Here is an 18,356-nt window from a genome sequence, read left to right as displayed (position 1 = left end):
AACCGTCATCAAACCCATCGTTCTACCATTCCTAGACCGGCAAGGGAACTTGCTGTTCCAACAGGACAATGCACGTCCGCATGTATCCCGTGCCACCCAACGTGCTCTAGAAGGTGTAAGTCAACTACCCTGGCCAACAAGATCTCCGGATCTGTCCCCCATTGAGCATGTTTGGGACTGGATGAAGCGTCGTCTCACGCGGTCTGCACGTCCAGCACGAACGCTGGTCCAACTGAGGCGCCAGGTGGAAATGGCATGGCAAGCCGTTCCACAGGACTACATCCAGCATCTCTACGATCGTCTCCATGGGAGAATAGCAGCCTGCATTGCTGCGAAAGGTGGATATACACTGTACTAGTGCCGACATTGTGCATGCTCTGTTGCCTGTGTCTATGTGCCTGTGGTTCTGTCAGTGTGATCATGTGATGTATCTGACCCCAGGAATGTGTCAATAAAGTTTCCCCTTCCTGGGACAATGAATTCACGGTGTTCTTATTTCAATTTCCAGGAGTGTATTTATACTTACACACACGTCTGCATGTATCATGACCAGAAGTACACTGATCAGCCCACCGCTGAGCAACAGTTGCCAGTTCATTGTCCCATTCCTGAAAGTAAGGTTTTCAATTACAGTATACTATTAATTATTGTTGCCAAACTCTGCATGTATATAGTCTATAATATGCTTGTTAGGAGCATTGTGAAGCTACAGCCATGATATACAGGATGAGTCACTAACTATTGACACCTAGAATATCTCCAAAAGTATGACAGTAGCTGAAAAGTTTGTGTGACAAATGTTGCATGGGACAATGGGGGCCACAATATGACATTGGTTTTTTTGTTTCTAGGTGTGGTTGCATCAGAGATATGAAGGTCAACTTAGTTTTTTTTAAAAAAAAATTGGACCATATAGTTTGATACTTACTTTCTGATAGCGGCTATCGAGACGAATCCAATGATGTGTGACAGTAAGGTCTTTGAAGGTCAATGAAGGTCAGAAAGCTGGCATGAACGTTCATTTACAGAAGGTGTTCACAAAGTGATGGTCATAGGTATCAATGAAGTGATACAATCTTCTTATCATGGATTGAGTGGTCACTTCAGCACTTATCGAAGCACATGTCTGACAGTTCTCTCTCGTATATCATGCAAATAGTAAATATTCGCAGAATATGGCGTATCCATCTAACATGCTATTCACATGTGAACACCATTTGACAGTTTCACAAAACAACACAAATAGGAACAGTAAGACTAGAATCGTCGAATCAAGCGGATGTGAATGATGTATTCCTTCGAAGAACAAGTCGATATGCTTCTCATTTATGGAGAATGCCAATGAAATTCAGTGAGACCTAGAGACTTATACGCTGAAAGGTATCCTGAGCGTGCTCACCCTATACGTCGTACATTTAAATATGTGTATGATAAATTGAGAACAACTGGATATTTAACACGTCGGAAACATATCTCGCAAAGGAGTTACTAACGAGGAAACGGAAATTGGTACTCTTGCCACTGTGGTTTGGGATCGTTGTGTTAGTTCATGCCAGATCACAAGGGAATCTGGCATGAGCCAGACTAGTGTTGCTCGTGTTCTGCATCGCCATAAATATCATCCTTACCATTTCAATCTCCACCAAGAATTAACTGGTACGTATTGTATGTGTCGCATTGAATTTTGTTGATGGGCCCAACCTCAGATTCAGAGGGATGACACATTTACGAATTTTATTTTATTTATTGATGAGGCTACATTCACAAACCACGGAAATGTTAATTTGCATAACATGCATTATTGGGTAACTGAAAATCTATGCTGGCTGTGGCAAGTTGAACATCAAAACCCATGGTTAGTGAATGTACGGTGTGGGATTCTGGAGGACAGAATTATAGGCCCCTATTTCATCAAAGGAAATCTTAATGGTAGGAAGTACACCACATTCCTGCAAAAAACATTAGGTCTGTTATTGGAAGAAATACCTTTAAGAACAGGGAACAGAATGAAGTGTCAACATGATGGGTGTCCAGCACATTTTTCGCTGATGGCTAGAAACGAGATGCAGAGGCAATTACCAAATCATTGGATTAGACGCAGAGATGTGTCATGGGCGGATCATTCGCCAGACTTGACGCCTCTGGATTTTTTCTTGTGGGGATTCGTAAAAGACATTGTTTATAAAGACGTTCCAACTACAACTAATGATATGTGAGAGAGAATTGTCAGAGCATGTGCTTCGATAAGTGCCGATGTGATAAGGAATACCACTTAATCCATGATAAGAAGATTGCAAAACTGCGTTGATACCAATGATCATCACTTCAAACAACTTCTGTAAATGGACATTCATGCCACCTTTGTGACCTTCGTTGACCTTCACAGACATTACTGTTACACATCATTGGATTCATCTCAATATCTGCTATCAAAAAATAAGTACCAAACTATAGCATCCCATCTAGCCACAAAAAACCAACGTCAAATTATGGCCCCCATTGTCCCATGCATTGTCCCACAAACTTTTCAGCTCCTATCACACTTTCGGAATTATTCTTGGAGGCAATAGTTAGACTCACTCTGTATAACATAGCACATCATCACTTAATATGTCCACACCCTAAGCAATAAAACAGATAAATTCTCCGATTCTGGAATGTACAAAATACATGTAAAAGTTGCTCAAGCTACTACAAAGACAAAGGAATTTTCAAATTAGATACAGTGAACTTATCAACTGTTACACATATAACCAATTTACAAAATCAGCAACAGCAACATACATAAAAAACACTGGACACCCTTTTGGATGCATATAAGAGTATTGTAAGATACTCCACCACTTCCACAAACCTCACACAATGAATTTAATGGAGAAGCTCAAAACTTTTGTATACCACAAAAAGCAAGGAGAAAAAATTCTCAATGACAAACTAGATAATGAATCAGTTAATTTCTTCAAATGTTTCTCCTGCATATGATACCTGCAAAATTTTCATAGATATGTACACTGCATCATTAGAGAAAAAAAGTAATCCATAATTTAGTAGTCAGTAGTAGCAAAAATACACTTAATAATTTACAACCCTACATATGTACACAATGTAATCCAATAACATTGTAACAACTCTGACTGTGTACAAACTCTTTGTGAAGCCATAGTGTCATAGTATCTTTGTAACATGTTTTGTTAACAAACAGTGTAAGTGATGATTTGTGTGCATGCAATATTCTATATAGTGGAGGAGGCACAAGACCTGTAAGTAGTCAAGCAAAAGTACAATTTCCATCATTAACATTTAAAAACACTCACTGATTCATTTTGTCCAATTTCCTATTTGCAGTCTAATTTCAAAAAGACGCAAGAGAGGTAGAAAATCACAAATGGAAACATCACGATACATATTCATGTAAACAAATGCACATGTGCCCTTTAAAATGAGAATAAATTCTTGAAATGCATTGCGCTAAGTGTCAAAAAATATTTAAATCATAAAGGTGAACTAATGTAACCAATGTGCAAATGAAAACATACCTACTCAGCGGTTGTGAAAAAGTGTAGATAACTGCTAGTAAAGGCAGACAAATAATATACCATGTGATACCATGAGTGGAGGAACACATATGAGGTGTCAAAGTGTTACTTATCTAGTGTTTTTATTTCAGAAAAATTCAAGAGTGAATTTTTTTTTCAGAAAGGAGGAAACTTTAGCAGAGAAAACTATGAGGAAACTTGAAGCAGAAACTGTAGCTCAGAACTGCAGTGAGACCACAGTCAGACAGCAGGTGATGTCAGCTCCTGTGTCATGAGACCACGAATGCCAAAATGAAGTCAAAATCCACCATATCAGCCACATCTGGTCACCACCCATAATTGATCAGCACATCTCAACAGTAGCAAGACTTCTGTGACACCATTCTAGGTGTCAATGCCCTGGGGACAGCCTCTGAGAAGCCGGTCGGGCCTGACTGACTTCCACTTCATCGATACACACTGACGATTACACCAGACCCTTATCATTGACCTGTTCCAGATGGTTCACGGTAGCTCACAAATACAGCCCTTCCATGAATTCAGCACTGAGAATGAGCATTTAAATCCTGGTATACCTCAGTGTCGTTTTTGACACTGCAGGCCCATGCAAGGCACCTGCTGTTTGTCAGCCAGGATTCTTTGCTGTAACCTCTGCCGCCACTGGGTCTCAAGCGATGGATGTCTGCCTAGTTCAGATAGTAGACACTGCCGCAGCCACCAGACCCTGCTGTTCAGCAATCCAGAATTTGACTCTGGGCAATGCCATTGCCTTGCCAATGTGATTGTGCGACCTTCTTCATTAGAGAAGTTCTGTTGGCCACCTATAACCACAGCATGGCTGCATTCTGCCGTTTCAATTCGCCTCACACACTAGAGATGCCAGTGCAGTGCTCTGCCTTGAGAACAATGCATGCACACCACTTGCCATATATCAATGCCTGGGCAGCACAAGACAGCAGTACTGAACTAGTAAACAACTAGTAAGGAGTTGCTGTATCTTCACCAGGACTCACCTCTGCTGCTATCCACAACCCTCATCTTGAGCAGAGAACTCAGCCCCCACCCATCCTAATTTTCTCACTTTTACACCTCCATCCATGTCTAGGTCTACCACTTGACAAAGAAATTACTTTAAAGACCTGTCATCTCTGCTCCATGTATTTTCGTTTCAGCAGCCCTCCTTTTATTCAGTATTGTGTTGTATCTCAGAATACTTGTGACATGTGTGAGCCATGTCTACATGGAAGCTATGAAAATAATGTTCTTTCAGGCATCATTATTTTTATGGTGCCCATCAAAAAATAAATGCCACATTATATTAATTAACTGTATCTTAATTAAATGAGTTCAGTTCACTGATTATACTGTGAAATATAAAGATGATTACTTGGAAAATCCTTCAAAGTTAACATCAGTAAACAGATAAGAGAAACATGCAGGAATTGTCAGATTTCTCAACAGCAGAAAACAGTGTTCATAAAATTTTAAGGGACCAAGATACAGGAAGGTACTGTAAAATGAAATGGTGCTCAGCTTGTTTATCAGTAACATTTTCGATATTGTTGTTGCTTTATTATTTTTATGATAGCATCTTTCCTGGGAGTTAGACAGTACAGCCTGTTTCTAAAATCCAGGAAGCTTACACTGCTTCAATGTACTCACCAGCTTAAGCATGTTGGATGCAGCAGGCTGAGGTCCAGGAGCTCCCTGTGTCTCTCGTCCAGATGCCACGTAGTTCCTGTGTGTGTTGTGCTCTTTCAGTATGGTTTGCTGGGCTGCATCATCCACTCCCCTGGCCATCACCTGAGAGCAAGCACTGCCTATTCCCTGGAAACGGCATGTAGATAATTGATGAAAATTATTCTGCTTAATAAAGATGTTAAATTGGATCTTTGCTGCAAATAGATGAATTATTTCCATTTAAAAGCAACAGTACTTCATGCAATGTGGAACTGGAAAAGGTATAGATATACTCATTCTTTCATACATTGATTAAATTTTTCAGTTCCTTTTATGAAGGAGAGCCCAATGAGCAATGACCCAAGATAAACTCTCACAAAGAGAAGCAGCCATTAGCAACAGTCAGTAATTGTTGAGTTTTAAATGCAATAACAGTTGGCCATTCAGATGTAATACCTAACCAAACCAAAGGTTTTTCTGACTATGGTGGTCAACTGTTAACAATAAAATAACAAATTAACCTCTGGAAGAAACACATTTTAATTTCCACAGGAGAGGGTAACATTTGTTAATTGCACACTATGTTTTCCAGGTTACAAATGTTGTTCAATGTGACAACCAACTGCATCCATGACAGCCGGGAACTGCTCTCGAGACTGCTCCACTATTGCCCAAAACGTCACAGGTGCGATGTTGGCTACCTCCCTTTCTATGCTCATCTTCAACCTCCCACATGTTTTAGTGTTGTGTTGATGAAACATGTCCTTCAGGAAACCCATAGCCAGAAATCAAATGAGTTCAAATCTAGTGAACTTGGTAGCCATACAGTTTGGAATGATCGGTCATTGATTTGGATTTCTCCAAATGTGTCGTGGAGCACCAAGTGACCTCATGATGCAGTGTGTGGTGGAGTTCCATCATGCATCAAAACAGTTGAGTCCAAAGAAACTCCCTCTCACAGAGCGTGTATCGCATGTTGGTGAACCAGACCACTGTAACGTGTGCCATTTGTGCTGCATGTCCTTGGTCCTTGGGGTCCAAATTCCTCCTACACCACTGTACCAGTACTGGGACTTTACAGTACGTCATGACACAATGCAAATCCTGCAATGCTCAGTCTGAACACCATTCATATAAAACCGGGCACCCATATGGTAAACAGTTTTCCATCTATACTGGCTCAAGCACAAAGTTTAATTATAAAGACCCTGAATATTGATCAGATAGATACAGATCATAGAAGAATCATAAACAATGATTCAGCTACAGTATTTAGAAAAAATTTATTGGTGGAAAGCTATGGAAAAATGTGTAAAGCAGACAATGTAGATGAAAAATTTAACACTTTCTTAAATATATTCCTGAAGAACTTTGAGTCTTATTCTCTCTTAGAACAAGCAAGGCTCAAATCAAACGGAAGCAAATAAGGGATGGATAGCTCCTGGGACTAAACTATCTTCTACTAATAAGAGAGAACTCTACCTAATTCAGAGGAGAAACTGAGGTCAAGAGATGGAACTTTGTTATCACCAATATTGTAAAATCCTCAAGTATATTTTTAAAAAGTGAATCACATGCACTATGCTAAGAAAATCGAACAATCCAAAATAAGCCAAAAACAATTTGGAACATTATTAGACAAGAAACAAATGAATATAGTGATCCAAATAAAGCTGAGCCCCCATGAAACAGCTTTGGTAGAAATGGTGAGACTTGCAAATAATTGGCCATAAATTCAATGATTACTTTCTCACAATGGCAGCAAACATTACACCACCAATAAAGGGCCAAAAACAGATGGGTTATAATTTACTTGTGCGGAAACTAGGTAGACCACCAACATACATTAATTTCAAAAATATATCACCAAAGTAGATTACAAAATTCATCAGGCCACTAAAAACTAGTAACCTACCGACTATGATTGTGTTTTCAGTAGAATATTAAAAAAATATCCTGACTTTATATGATTGCCCTAATGCTATCTTCATAATCAATCAATGGCTCATGGCATATTTCATGACAGACTTTAAAATGCTTTAGTAATACATATCTGTAGAACTATAAATAATAATTTAATGAATAAAATAAACTAATTATGTGTACTTTTGTAATAATTAACTATCAATGAACTCCCATATATGAGTATATCATTTTTGCTTACATGGGCTAAGATGAAGGTGGTAAAAACAACAAAAGTGCTGCAAATTTCTTCAGTAGTTGAACATAGACAGTCCAATAATTTGTTGAAACCACAAGTAATAATTAAAAAAATTCATTTTCATTTTATACCAATTTCTGTTATAGGTCTTCACAAAAGTTGCTAGAAATCCTTGCAGCAAAATGCAAAGTCCCGTAAAATAACAGCACAAATCTTAATTGTGGCTCTGTTAATCAAAATTCAACTGAAATTGAATTTGTGTTACTGCAACAGATAACTTTAAGATACAATTGCATCAGGAAGTGAGAGTGAGAACCAGAAGACGTTGAAGAGGCCTCAGCAGAATGAGTGACTATCTTCTTCATGTAACATTAATACAAGACTTTTGCTGAGTAAACACTTTCTTTGCTTTAGCTGCTCTTCCCAAAAGATTGTTCCATGAAGCTAAAGGGAGTTAGATATGAAAAAAATCTTGCACATTGACTTCCAAGCTAAGACAACCAAATATACTTCTCAGCACAAAATATGTCAAATAGCTTTTTATTATTTTTCACCATAATTTACATTTTAGCTTGTTTTTAGCACATAGCATTTCGTTTTTATTGTACAAACACTCTTACAGTGCAACACCTTCAAAAAGAAATAATGTACAAGTATCAGATAAAGGCTGTCATTCACAGTGGGATCTAAAGAACATGAAGTGTGAATGCCTGAATGAATTTATGAGGCAGAATTAGTGTCCAGTAGCTACAATCAGGAGAAATATCAGTACTGATGGTAGACACATATAAAAGTATATAAACTTTCCTAATTAATAGTTCCATCCTCAGGAAAGAAAAATAAAATGTGCATATGGTATATTTGGTTGGGAATCACCTCCTGGGGAGTTCGGCTGCCTTGTGCAAATCTTTTCATTTGATGCCACTTTGGTGACTTGCATTTCAATGATGAAGAGGCCAAAACACACCTAGTACCAAGCAGAGCAAATTCCTAATCTAGCTGTGAATCAAACAATGCCATGAGTTTCTGACCCTCAGAATGGAGAGAGAAGTAGACTGGGGAAAATTGAAAAGGAGGGTCAAGTACCTCAGACATCAGGATGAGAGGGATCCACTTGCTGTGATGACAAGGGTATACTTTTTTAATTACTATTAAAAACAGTCTTGATCACGATTTATTTAACAAGGTGACCGGTTTCAACCACTACTGTGGTCATCTTCAGACCATTGAGTAGGAACCTCTTTCTGTTTCTCCAACAGAAAGAGGTTCCTACTCAATGGTCTGAAGATGACCACAGTAGTGGTTGAAACCGGTCACCATGTTAAATAAATCGTGATCAAGACTGTTTTTAATAGTAATTATTTATAAGACATTGATCACTGCTGTGCCCATAATGTATTCAAAAGTACACTTTTTTATTTTATCAAAATATTCTGTTGATGTACAGGTGTGTCCTTCTCATTCTGGGATATGAGTGAGATGCCTTTCTTTTTTACCCTTCCCCAACCTATCCTCTCCTCCCTGAAAATATTAGTTATGAAAGCTAGGATAGTGTATGTACTTTTATATGAATCTATCAGCAGCACTGACATTTCTACTAAAGGTAAATACTGGCCTGCAATTCGGGCTCATAGTTTTATACTTTTCTCAAGAGAATTTTCTTTTTGATACAATTGATTGAGTGAATGAAATGTTGCATACAACTTTATCTGTCTTACAAAATACTGTGAAAAGAAAGTGTATTTAATGGAATTAAACTAGAGCTTACCTGGTAAATGCAAAGTGTGTGGTTACTGCAAAGACTACAGTAACTAGACTGCCCTGTGGTTTTGGTTAACAAGGTGGCAATGACCACTACTGCTAGGGTGACAGCATTCAACCTGGCAACATTGAAATGTCATATAATAGATGTAGGGTGTCTACTTTACTATTTAACATTTTCACAGTGTGTTTATCTCTTGGCTTTCTTAGTGCCTCATTCTACGCTAAATAACAAAAAATTATTGTCAAACTTTCATTTATAAGAAGAGGCAATATAATTTTGATTTATTCGCTACATCCAAACTACAAGTCTTTCTATTTGTTTTACACTAAGTGACAGTCTCATATCCAATAGTTTCCATAAAAAAGACCAAAGTCACAAAAAATGATCATAATTTTGTAAATCTAAAGCAAGTGGTATGAAAGCTAAGTGTGTTGTGACAGTAGTGCAGAACATACTACCACAGACAGGCCAGCAGTGAGGAACTTACAACTTGTTCTCTGTCCACAAATGCTGGTTTGAGAAAAGTCATTATGTGTTGTAAGTGTGGCAGAAGATGTAATAATTAACATGGCATAATGGTGTCCAGGGTTACAGGGTGATTGGCACATTTCTGGCAGGTCATTCACTGTCAGGGGATGCCAGATAGCTATATTTGTTTGTTGCGATAGACTGAAATATGTAACATTTAACACCTGATTTAGTAATCACAATGTCCAGCTATGGAGAGATAAGGACATCAAATCACATCAAAGAGCAATACTTGCTACTTTGCATTTGAGGAGAAGGATCAAGGTGTCATCCCACTACTGATCTTGCCACTGCATTCTGCAGACTGTAGATGGGATGGTGTAAAGGTGGTACCTTTGGTAGAAAAAGCATATGCAGGCTGCCATCTTCTTTAGTCATTCTCTGTCTCTCTCTCTTGGACATCTTCACTGACAACTCAGAGTTTGTTAGGTAATTAGCACCAGAAGCACTGGTTCAATTTCTGCATCAGCCTGCAATCTCTGAATGTTTACTGGTCAGTTCATCTTATATTAACTGCAGTGATGACATCATGCAGTGACTGGACTCTCGTCAGATTACTTGTGTGCATTCTACGTACCTACTCAGTCTGTGAAACAGATTTCAGGTGCTGTTTTAACAGCCCAAACTTGTCTGTTGCTGCTGACTATTCTATTGTACATTTTCCTTTTCTTTTACTGAGATTCTGTGTAACATCAAGGAGTTTAATAAATGGCAGTGTACAAGGGGCGTTTGAAAAGTCTGTGCAAAGTCCGAGAGATGGCACCACTGGAGCGTATCACGGTTATGTTTAGTTTGGAAAGAACGCGCAGCAAGTCTCAGTGGTATTGGTCTATTTCTTTGTGTTTGGCATTCGTGTGAATCAAGGAAGTCGAGTGATTGTCAAAAATTGGTCGAAAAAGAATTTTGTGTGGTAATTAAACATTACTTTATGAAAAGCAGAACGCCTCAGGAGACTAAAGAGAAGCTTGATAAACATTCAGTGACTCTGCACCTTCGATTACAACAGTTTATAAGTGGTTTCAAAATTTTTGGAGTGGCCATATGGGCACAAGTGATGCTGAATATTCTGGACGCCCTGTGGAGGTTACGACTCCAGAAACCATTGATAAAATCCACAATATGGTGATGGATGAAAGAAGAGTTAAGGTGCGTGAGATTGCTAGTGCTGTGGTCATCTCGAATGAATGGGTATATAATATTTTGCATAAACATTTGGACACGAGAAAGCTATCCGCAATGGGTTCCGCGATTGCTCCCGCTTGACCAAAAACGGAATCGTGTGAGGTGTTGCAAGGATTCTTTGCAGCTGTTCGGGAAGAATCTGTAGGACTTCAAGCGTCATTTCTTCATTGTGGATGAAACATGGATACATTATTATTCTCCTGAGACAAAACAACAATCTAAACAATACGGTACCAAGAGAGAATCTGCACCAGAAAAGGCGAAGACCATTCCCTCGGCCAGAAAGGTTATGGCGAGTGTCTTTTGGGATTTGCAAGGGATAATCCTTATCGACTATCTGGAAAAGGGTAAAGCTATTAGAGGTGCATGTTATTCGTCGCTGTAGGACCGTTTGAAAACCGAGCTGCAAGAAAAACGCCTGCGATTGGACCGCAAAAAAATCCTTTTCCATCACGACAATGCACCAGCACACACCTCAGCAGTTGTGGTCGCAAAATTAATGGAAACAGGATTCCAACTCGTTTCACATCCCCCCCCCCCCTATTCTCCAGACTTGGCTCCCTCGGACTACTATTTCTTCCCCAATTTGAAGCAATGGCTGGTGGGACAAAGATTTGATTCAAATGACTGCAGCAGCTAACAGCTATTTTGCAGACTTGGACAAATGATATTATTCGGAAGGGATCAACAAATTACAACAGCGTTGGACAAAGTGCATAAGTCTAAAAGGAGACTATGTCGAAAAATAAAAAAGGTTTACCCCAAACACGTTAGTAGGTTTTATTTTTGCATGGACTTTTCAAACGACCATCGTAGTGCAGAAACCACACTGGTGCTGGGTTCATTCAAGCTACTGTAGCAAATTATTTCACATCAAGGTGAATTCAGAATGTATGGAAACAGCAAAGAATATTGCCATAAAATCATCTCCAGCAACAAAATCTCATTACCAACAACAGGATGTAGATTCTCTGAAATAGGGTAATAGGAAAAATGACCTTGAAGTATTACTCGGTTCTATCAATTTGACACCCGTTATCGATTTTCCTACTCGGGTGGTAAAGGATAGCAGCTCACTGATAGATTACTTCTTTATAGACCAAGATAAGTTTAACCAGATAAATGCTCAGCCTGTTGAGAATTGTCTTTCTGATCATGGTGCACAGCTAGTTACAATATATGACATAGCTCCATTCAGCAATACTAAACAGTCCTCCAAAGTAGTACGTTCAGTCAACGATTTAACAATTGCAAATTTCAGGGAAAGCCTACAGCAGTTAGACTGAGATGAGGTGTACCGTGAACCTGATGCCAATTTAAAATATAATTTATTTCATGACATTTTTGTAAATGCATTTGAAAACTGCTTCCCCAAGAAAATAGCTAAATATACTCGTAAGAAATCTTGTAACAAACCATGGCTTACTAAGGGTATAAAAATATCTTGTAACCGGAAAAGGAAAATGTATCTGACAGCAAGAAAGAGTAGTGACCCAGAAACTATCAAAAATTATAAAAACTACTGTGTTATATTAAGAAAAGTTATTAAAAAATCCAGAAGTATGTGTATCATGTCTGAAATCAGCAACTCTGATAATAAAATTAAAACAATTTGGAATATTATTAAAAGAGAAACAGGTCAACCAAGAGCACAGGAATACAGTATTACCATCAAATTGAATGAAAACTTTACGAACAAAAAGTCAGAAGTTGAAAATATTTTTAATAATCATTTTCTAAATGTTGTGGATATAGTAGGATCCAGGTGTTCATTAGAAGATGCTAGGCTGTTAATGGAAGAGGTCATACCTATGCAATTTGATACAATTGAAATCTCACCCACTTCTCCCTCTGACATTAGGAAAATAATAAACTTGCTTAAAAGCAAAAACTCACATGGAATTGATGGCATTTCCAGCAAAATACTAAAAGCTTGTTCTCAACAGATAAGTAAGATTCTCAGCCACCTGTGTAATAGCTCTCTGGAACCGGGCATTTTCCCTGATAGACTGAAATATGATATTGTTATACCTTTGCATGAAAAGGGGGATAGATCTGATGTCAACAATTACCGTCCAATCTCCCTTCTAACAGCTTTATCCAAAATTTTTGAGAAAGTAATGTATTCAAGAGTAGCTTCACATATCTGTAAAAATGAAGTACTAACAAAATGTCAGTTTGGTTTCCAGAAAGGTTTTTCAACAGAAAATGCCATATATGCTTTCACCAATCAAATTTTGAATGATCTGAATAACCGAACACCACCCATTGGGATTTTTTGTGATCTCTCAAAGGCTATTGATTGTGTAAATCATGAAATTCTGCTAGAGAAGCTCAAATATTGTGGCATGAGTGGGACAGTGCACAAATGGTTTAATTCGTACCTAACTGGAAGAGTGCAGAAAGTTGAAATAAGCAGTTCTCACAATATGCAAAGATCAGCACATTCCTCAAACTGGGGAACTATCAAGAATGGGGTTCCACAAGGGTCAGTCTTGGGTCCTTTGTTTTTCTTAATATACAGGGTGATTCAAAAAGAATACCACAACTTTAGGAATTTAAAACTCTGCAACGACAAAAGGCAGAGCTAAGCACTATCTGTCGGCGAATTAAGGGAGCTATAAAGTTTCATTTAGGTGTACATTTGTTCGCTTGAGGCGCTGTTGACTAGGCGTCAGCGTCAGTTGATGCTAAGATGGCGACCGCTCAACAGAAAGCTTTTTGTGTTATTGAGTACGGCAGAAGTGAATCGACGACAGTTGTTCAGCGTGCATTTCGAACGAAGTATGGTGTTAAACCTCCTGATAGGTGGTGTATTAAACGTTGGTATAAACAGTTTACAGAGAATGGGTGTTTGTGCAAAGGGAAAAGTTCTGGACGGCCGAGAACGAGTGATGAAAATGTAGCACGCATCCAGCAAGCATTTGTTCGCAGCCCAGGAAAATCGACTTGCAGAGCTAGCAGAGAGCTGCAAATTTCACAAACAACTGTATGGAGAGTCCTACGAAAAAGGTTAGTTATGAAACCTTATCGTCTGAAATTGGTTCAACTACCCAAGGCGATGGATCGGCCGCCAGGCAGCCCGTGACAGAGCACTTCATCACTGGCCTCCAAGAAGCCCTGATCTTACCCCCTGCGATTTTTTCTTATGGGGGTATGTTAAGGATATGGTGTTTCGGCCACCTCTCCCAGCCACCATTGATGATTTGAAACGAGAAATAACAGCAGCTATCCAAACTGTTACGCCTGATATGCTACAGATAGTGTGGAACGAGTTGGAGTATCGGGTTGATATTGCTCGTGTGTCTGGAGGGGGCCATATTGAACATCTCTGAACTTGTTTTTGAGTGAAAAAAAAACTTTTTAAATACTCTTTGTTATGATGTATAACAGAAGGTTATATTATGTTTCTTTCATTAAATACATATTTTTAAAGTTGTGGTATTCTTTTTGAATCACCATGTATATTAATGACTTGCCATTCTATATTCATGAAGAGGCAAAGTTAGTTCTCTTTGCTGATGATACAAGTATAGTAATCACACCTGACATACAAGAATTAACTGATGAAATTGTCAATACTGTCTTTCAGAAAATTACTAAGTGGTTCCTAGTAAACGGACTCTCACTGAATTTTGATAAGATACAGTACATACAGTTCCATACAGTAAATGGTATGACGCCATTAATAAATATAGACCTTAATCAGAAGCATATAGCTAAGGTAGAATATTCCAAATTTTTAGGTGTGTCCATTGATGAGAGATTAAATTGGAAGAAACACATTGATGGTCTGCTGAAACGTTTGAGTTCAGCTACTTATGCAATAAGGGTCATTGCAAATTTTGGTGATAAATATCTTAGTAAATTAGCTTACTACGCCTATTTTCACTCATTGCTTTCATATGGCATCATATTTTGGGGTAATTCATCACTGAGGAATAAAGTATTTATTGCACAAAAGCGTGTAATCAGAATAATAGCTGGAGTCCACCCAATATCATCCTGCAGACATTTATTTAAGGATCTAGGGATATTCACAGTAGCTTCTCAGTATATATACTCTCTTATAAAATTTGTTACTAACAACCAAACCCAATTCAAAAGTAATAGCAGTGTGCATAACTACAATACTAGGAGAAAGGATGATCTTCACTATTCAAGATTAAATCTAACTTTGGCACAGAAAGGGGTGAATTATACTGCCACTAAAGTCTTTGGTCACTTACCAAATAGTATCAAAAGTCTGACAGATAACCAACAAGTATTTAAGAAGAAATTAAAAGAATTTCTGAATGACAACTCCTTCTACTCCATAGAGGAATTTTTAGATATAAATTAAGAAAAAAAGAAAAAACAAACAAAAAAATTATAAAAAATAAAAAATATAAAAAACACAAAAAATAAAAACGTTGTTCTATTAACTTGAGTATGTTGTTAAATTAACTTAATTATGTCATGTATTGGAAAATTTGACTCGTTCCACATAGTTACGAAATATCGTATTCATGATCCATGGAACTAGTATTAATCTAATCTAATCTAATCTAGGAAACATGTCTCCAGAAGACCGATGATCTCGCAGTTTAGTCTCTTCCCTCAAAACAACCCAACCCCCATGTCTCTAGAAATTTTTGGAACAAGTAGGGCATTCTTCGGCTTTAAAAACATGGGGAATATTAAAACATTGTGCTCACTGAGCTATCCAGGCATGACTCACAAACCAATGTCACAGCTTTACTTCTGTCAGAAACTCATTCTGCTGTGTGATGAGTTGTACCTGGATACCTGCCAGTAAACGTATAGCACATAAAAGGCACATGGGTTCACTTTCTAGTCTGGCACACAGTTTTAATATGCCAGGGTGTCTCAAATCAGTATTCACTCTGCTGCAGAGTGAAAGATCCACTCTGAGATCATGGAACAGCAGCAGCGGCAGCTTCTAAATCCAAGCTGTCTCTACACAATCTGAAGTTTGTGGCAGAGAACACTTATTATTGCAATGCATGTTAAGATTCCTACCCATTCCATTCACATACGGAATGTAGGATGTTTGACAGCTTGTACGCCAATCTGCGATCCGTTATTCACCTGATTTTATTGCACAAGCCCCATACCATAGATACTGTAAGGGTTTGAAGGATAGTTCCAGTTTCTGCCTGAAAGAAGCTTCTTGAAGTTTCCTTACAGGTTATCATGAAATATATGTCGTCTTTATTCAAGTATCTACCAGTTAAAATTTTTCGCTATTCCTGTCACACTCTCTCATCAGACAAACAAGTCTGTGACCATTCCCACATTGCTTCACTGTGTACACTACATGCCCTGGTTTGTCCAACCCAATATGAGTCCCTAACACTACAGCAGTATACAGGTAAGGACAGTACAAAGGTTTAATATAAAATATCTTGTGCAAACAAACTGCAGTTACCTGGTACGCTACAAACGAATCATAGCCTTCAATTTTCATTACTTACAGCTGAGCCTATGTGTTCATTCCACTGCAAATCTCCACACTGTTACTCCCAAGTATTAGGTTGGTGCATAAGTTCGTAGTGTTTTTCCATAAGTTTAATAAACACAACAGATACATGTAACACAGACTTTAGTCATTAATAGTATATATTCTGCTTCACTACTTACAATAACCTGGCAAATCTAGGGTAACTCTTCGATTATGCAATTATAAAAATCATGTGATTTTGAGGTGCAGAACTCACTGAACCATGTTCGGAGCACATTTTCATCTGGAAAGGAAGTTTTGTGAAGGTTGTTTGATAGAGAGCAGAAAAGTCTAAAATCTGAGGGTGCAACATCAGATGAATAAGGTGAATGTGGAATGACTTCCCATAGCAACTCCTGTAAGATGACTTTTGTCAGTCTAGCAGAATGTGGGCAGGCATTATTGTGGAGTAGCATTACTTCACGCAGTCCTTCTGGTGGTTGTCCTTGGATTTTGTCTGCAAGATGCCTCAGCTGTTGACAATAAATGTCAGCAGTGATGGTTACATCTCAGAAAAGCAATTTGTAATACAACACACCGTTGCTGTTCCACAAGATGCGTAGCACTATATTTTGTGGATGTGCACAGGTTGTTGTACGCGGAGTTGCTGCATTGTTTGGGCTCAACCATTCCTTTCTTTTCCATGTGCTAGCATGAATCCACTGTTTCTCATCGCCAGTAACGATACGGGATAGGAATGGTCGCCGATGTTCACTTCACAAGCCAACTGATGATGAGTAAGCATAGATGCATATGATGATTTTTGTGATTCTGGTTTAGAGCATGTGGTACCCATGGAACAGACTTTTGAATCTTTCGCATTGCATTCAAATTTCACACGATGATGGAATGATCACAATTCGTCACGCTTGCCAATTCTCGATACACTAACGTGAATCATTGTAGGTTTATGCGTTTAAACACTCTTCAGCAAACACATACAGTCTTCCTGAATGTGGGCATCACTAATGTCAAAACGATCCTCCTTAAAATGAGAAAATCATTTTCTTACCGTGCTGTGTCCAATGACATTATCCCTGTACATGGCACAAATGCTTCTAGCTGCATCCGCTATTGAATTCAAACAGAAGAACATGTCGGAAATGTTCTGATATATTCTCTTGGCATTCCATTTTCTAGCGTTCACAGCACCACTCACTATCTCCAAATGACGAAATGATTACAATTATGTGAACTCCAATACCATCATGTAAAACAAAACCGATACAATATTAAGCACCAACCTAATATTTCAGCAGCATAATTAACTATGGTTGTGACTCATTAATCTAGTAATCAAAAGATATCACACCATTTACGCTTTGTAATGTATAACTTTGCGTTTTTCTACGTTAGGAACTAATTGTCAGCCTTTCAGAATTCTGATGTGATTTAACTGGATACGGTTTCCGTGCTATTTCTACCGGATATAATTTCTTCATAGCTCACTGCATCATGTGTAAAAAGTCTAAGATTGCAACTAGTACTGTCAACTAAATTATTAATGTATAACATGAACAACAGCAGGCATAAACTCAATGCCCGCACAGGACTCTCCATCCAGGATAAGGTGCTGCGTTCCACCTGTCAAGAAAACTTCGATCCAGTCACAAAAGCCGGCCGAAGTGGCCGTGCGGTTAAAGGCGCTGCAGTCTGGAACCGCAAGACCGCTACGGTCGCAGGTTTGAATCCTGCATCGGGCATGGATGTTTGTGATGTCCTTAAGCTTGACCTCAGCAGTAGAGTCCCATAGTGCTCAGAGCCATTTGAATTTGAACCAGTCACAAAACTGGTTACATATCCTAATAAAAGGTTTTCAGTGACATTAACCACATTTGGGCATCGAAATGAATCAATGGCAACAGGTGAAAATTTGTGCCAGACCAGGACTCGAACCTGGACCTCCCATTTAACACAAGTGGTTGTCTTAGCCACTTAAGCCATCCGAGCACATTTCCCATCCAATCCAAATTCTCACCCCGTTACAACTAATGTAGCGTC

At 38.5% G+C, this 18,356-nt stretch overlaps 1 protein-coding gene across 1 annotated transcript in view; it reads right to left on the bottom strand.

The window, feature by feature from the left end:
* Positions 1–18,356, bottom strand: part of LOC126259780 (venom allergen 5-like) — a 63,094-nt gene that overhangs the window by 22,815 nt on the left and 21,923 nt on the right. Inside the window, exons 2-4 of the mRNA XM_049956787.1 lie at positions 9,146–9,257; positions 5,199–5,363; positions 527–608 (exon numbers count right to left, since the gene is read on the bottom strand). Coding sequence (XP_049812744.1) covers positions 527–608; positions 5,199–5,363; positions 9,146–9,257 — 359 coding nt within the window. The remainder of the gene's footprint in view (positions 1–526; positions 609–5,198; positions 5,364–9,145; positions 9,258–18,356) is intronic.

The sequence above is a fragment of the Schistocerca nitens genome, chromosome 5 (genome assembly GCF_023898315.1).
Source record: "Schistocerca nitens isolate TAMUIC-IGC-003100 chromosome 5, iqSchNite1.1, whole genome shotgun sequence".
Lineage (NCBI taxonomy): Eukaryota > Metazoa > Arthropoda > Insecta > Orthoptera > Acrididae > Schistocerca > Schistocerca nitens.
Note: the sequence above shows the minus strand (reverse complement) of the source record. Positions and strands in the feature narration are given on the sequence as shown.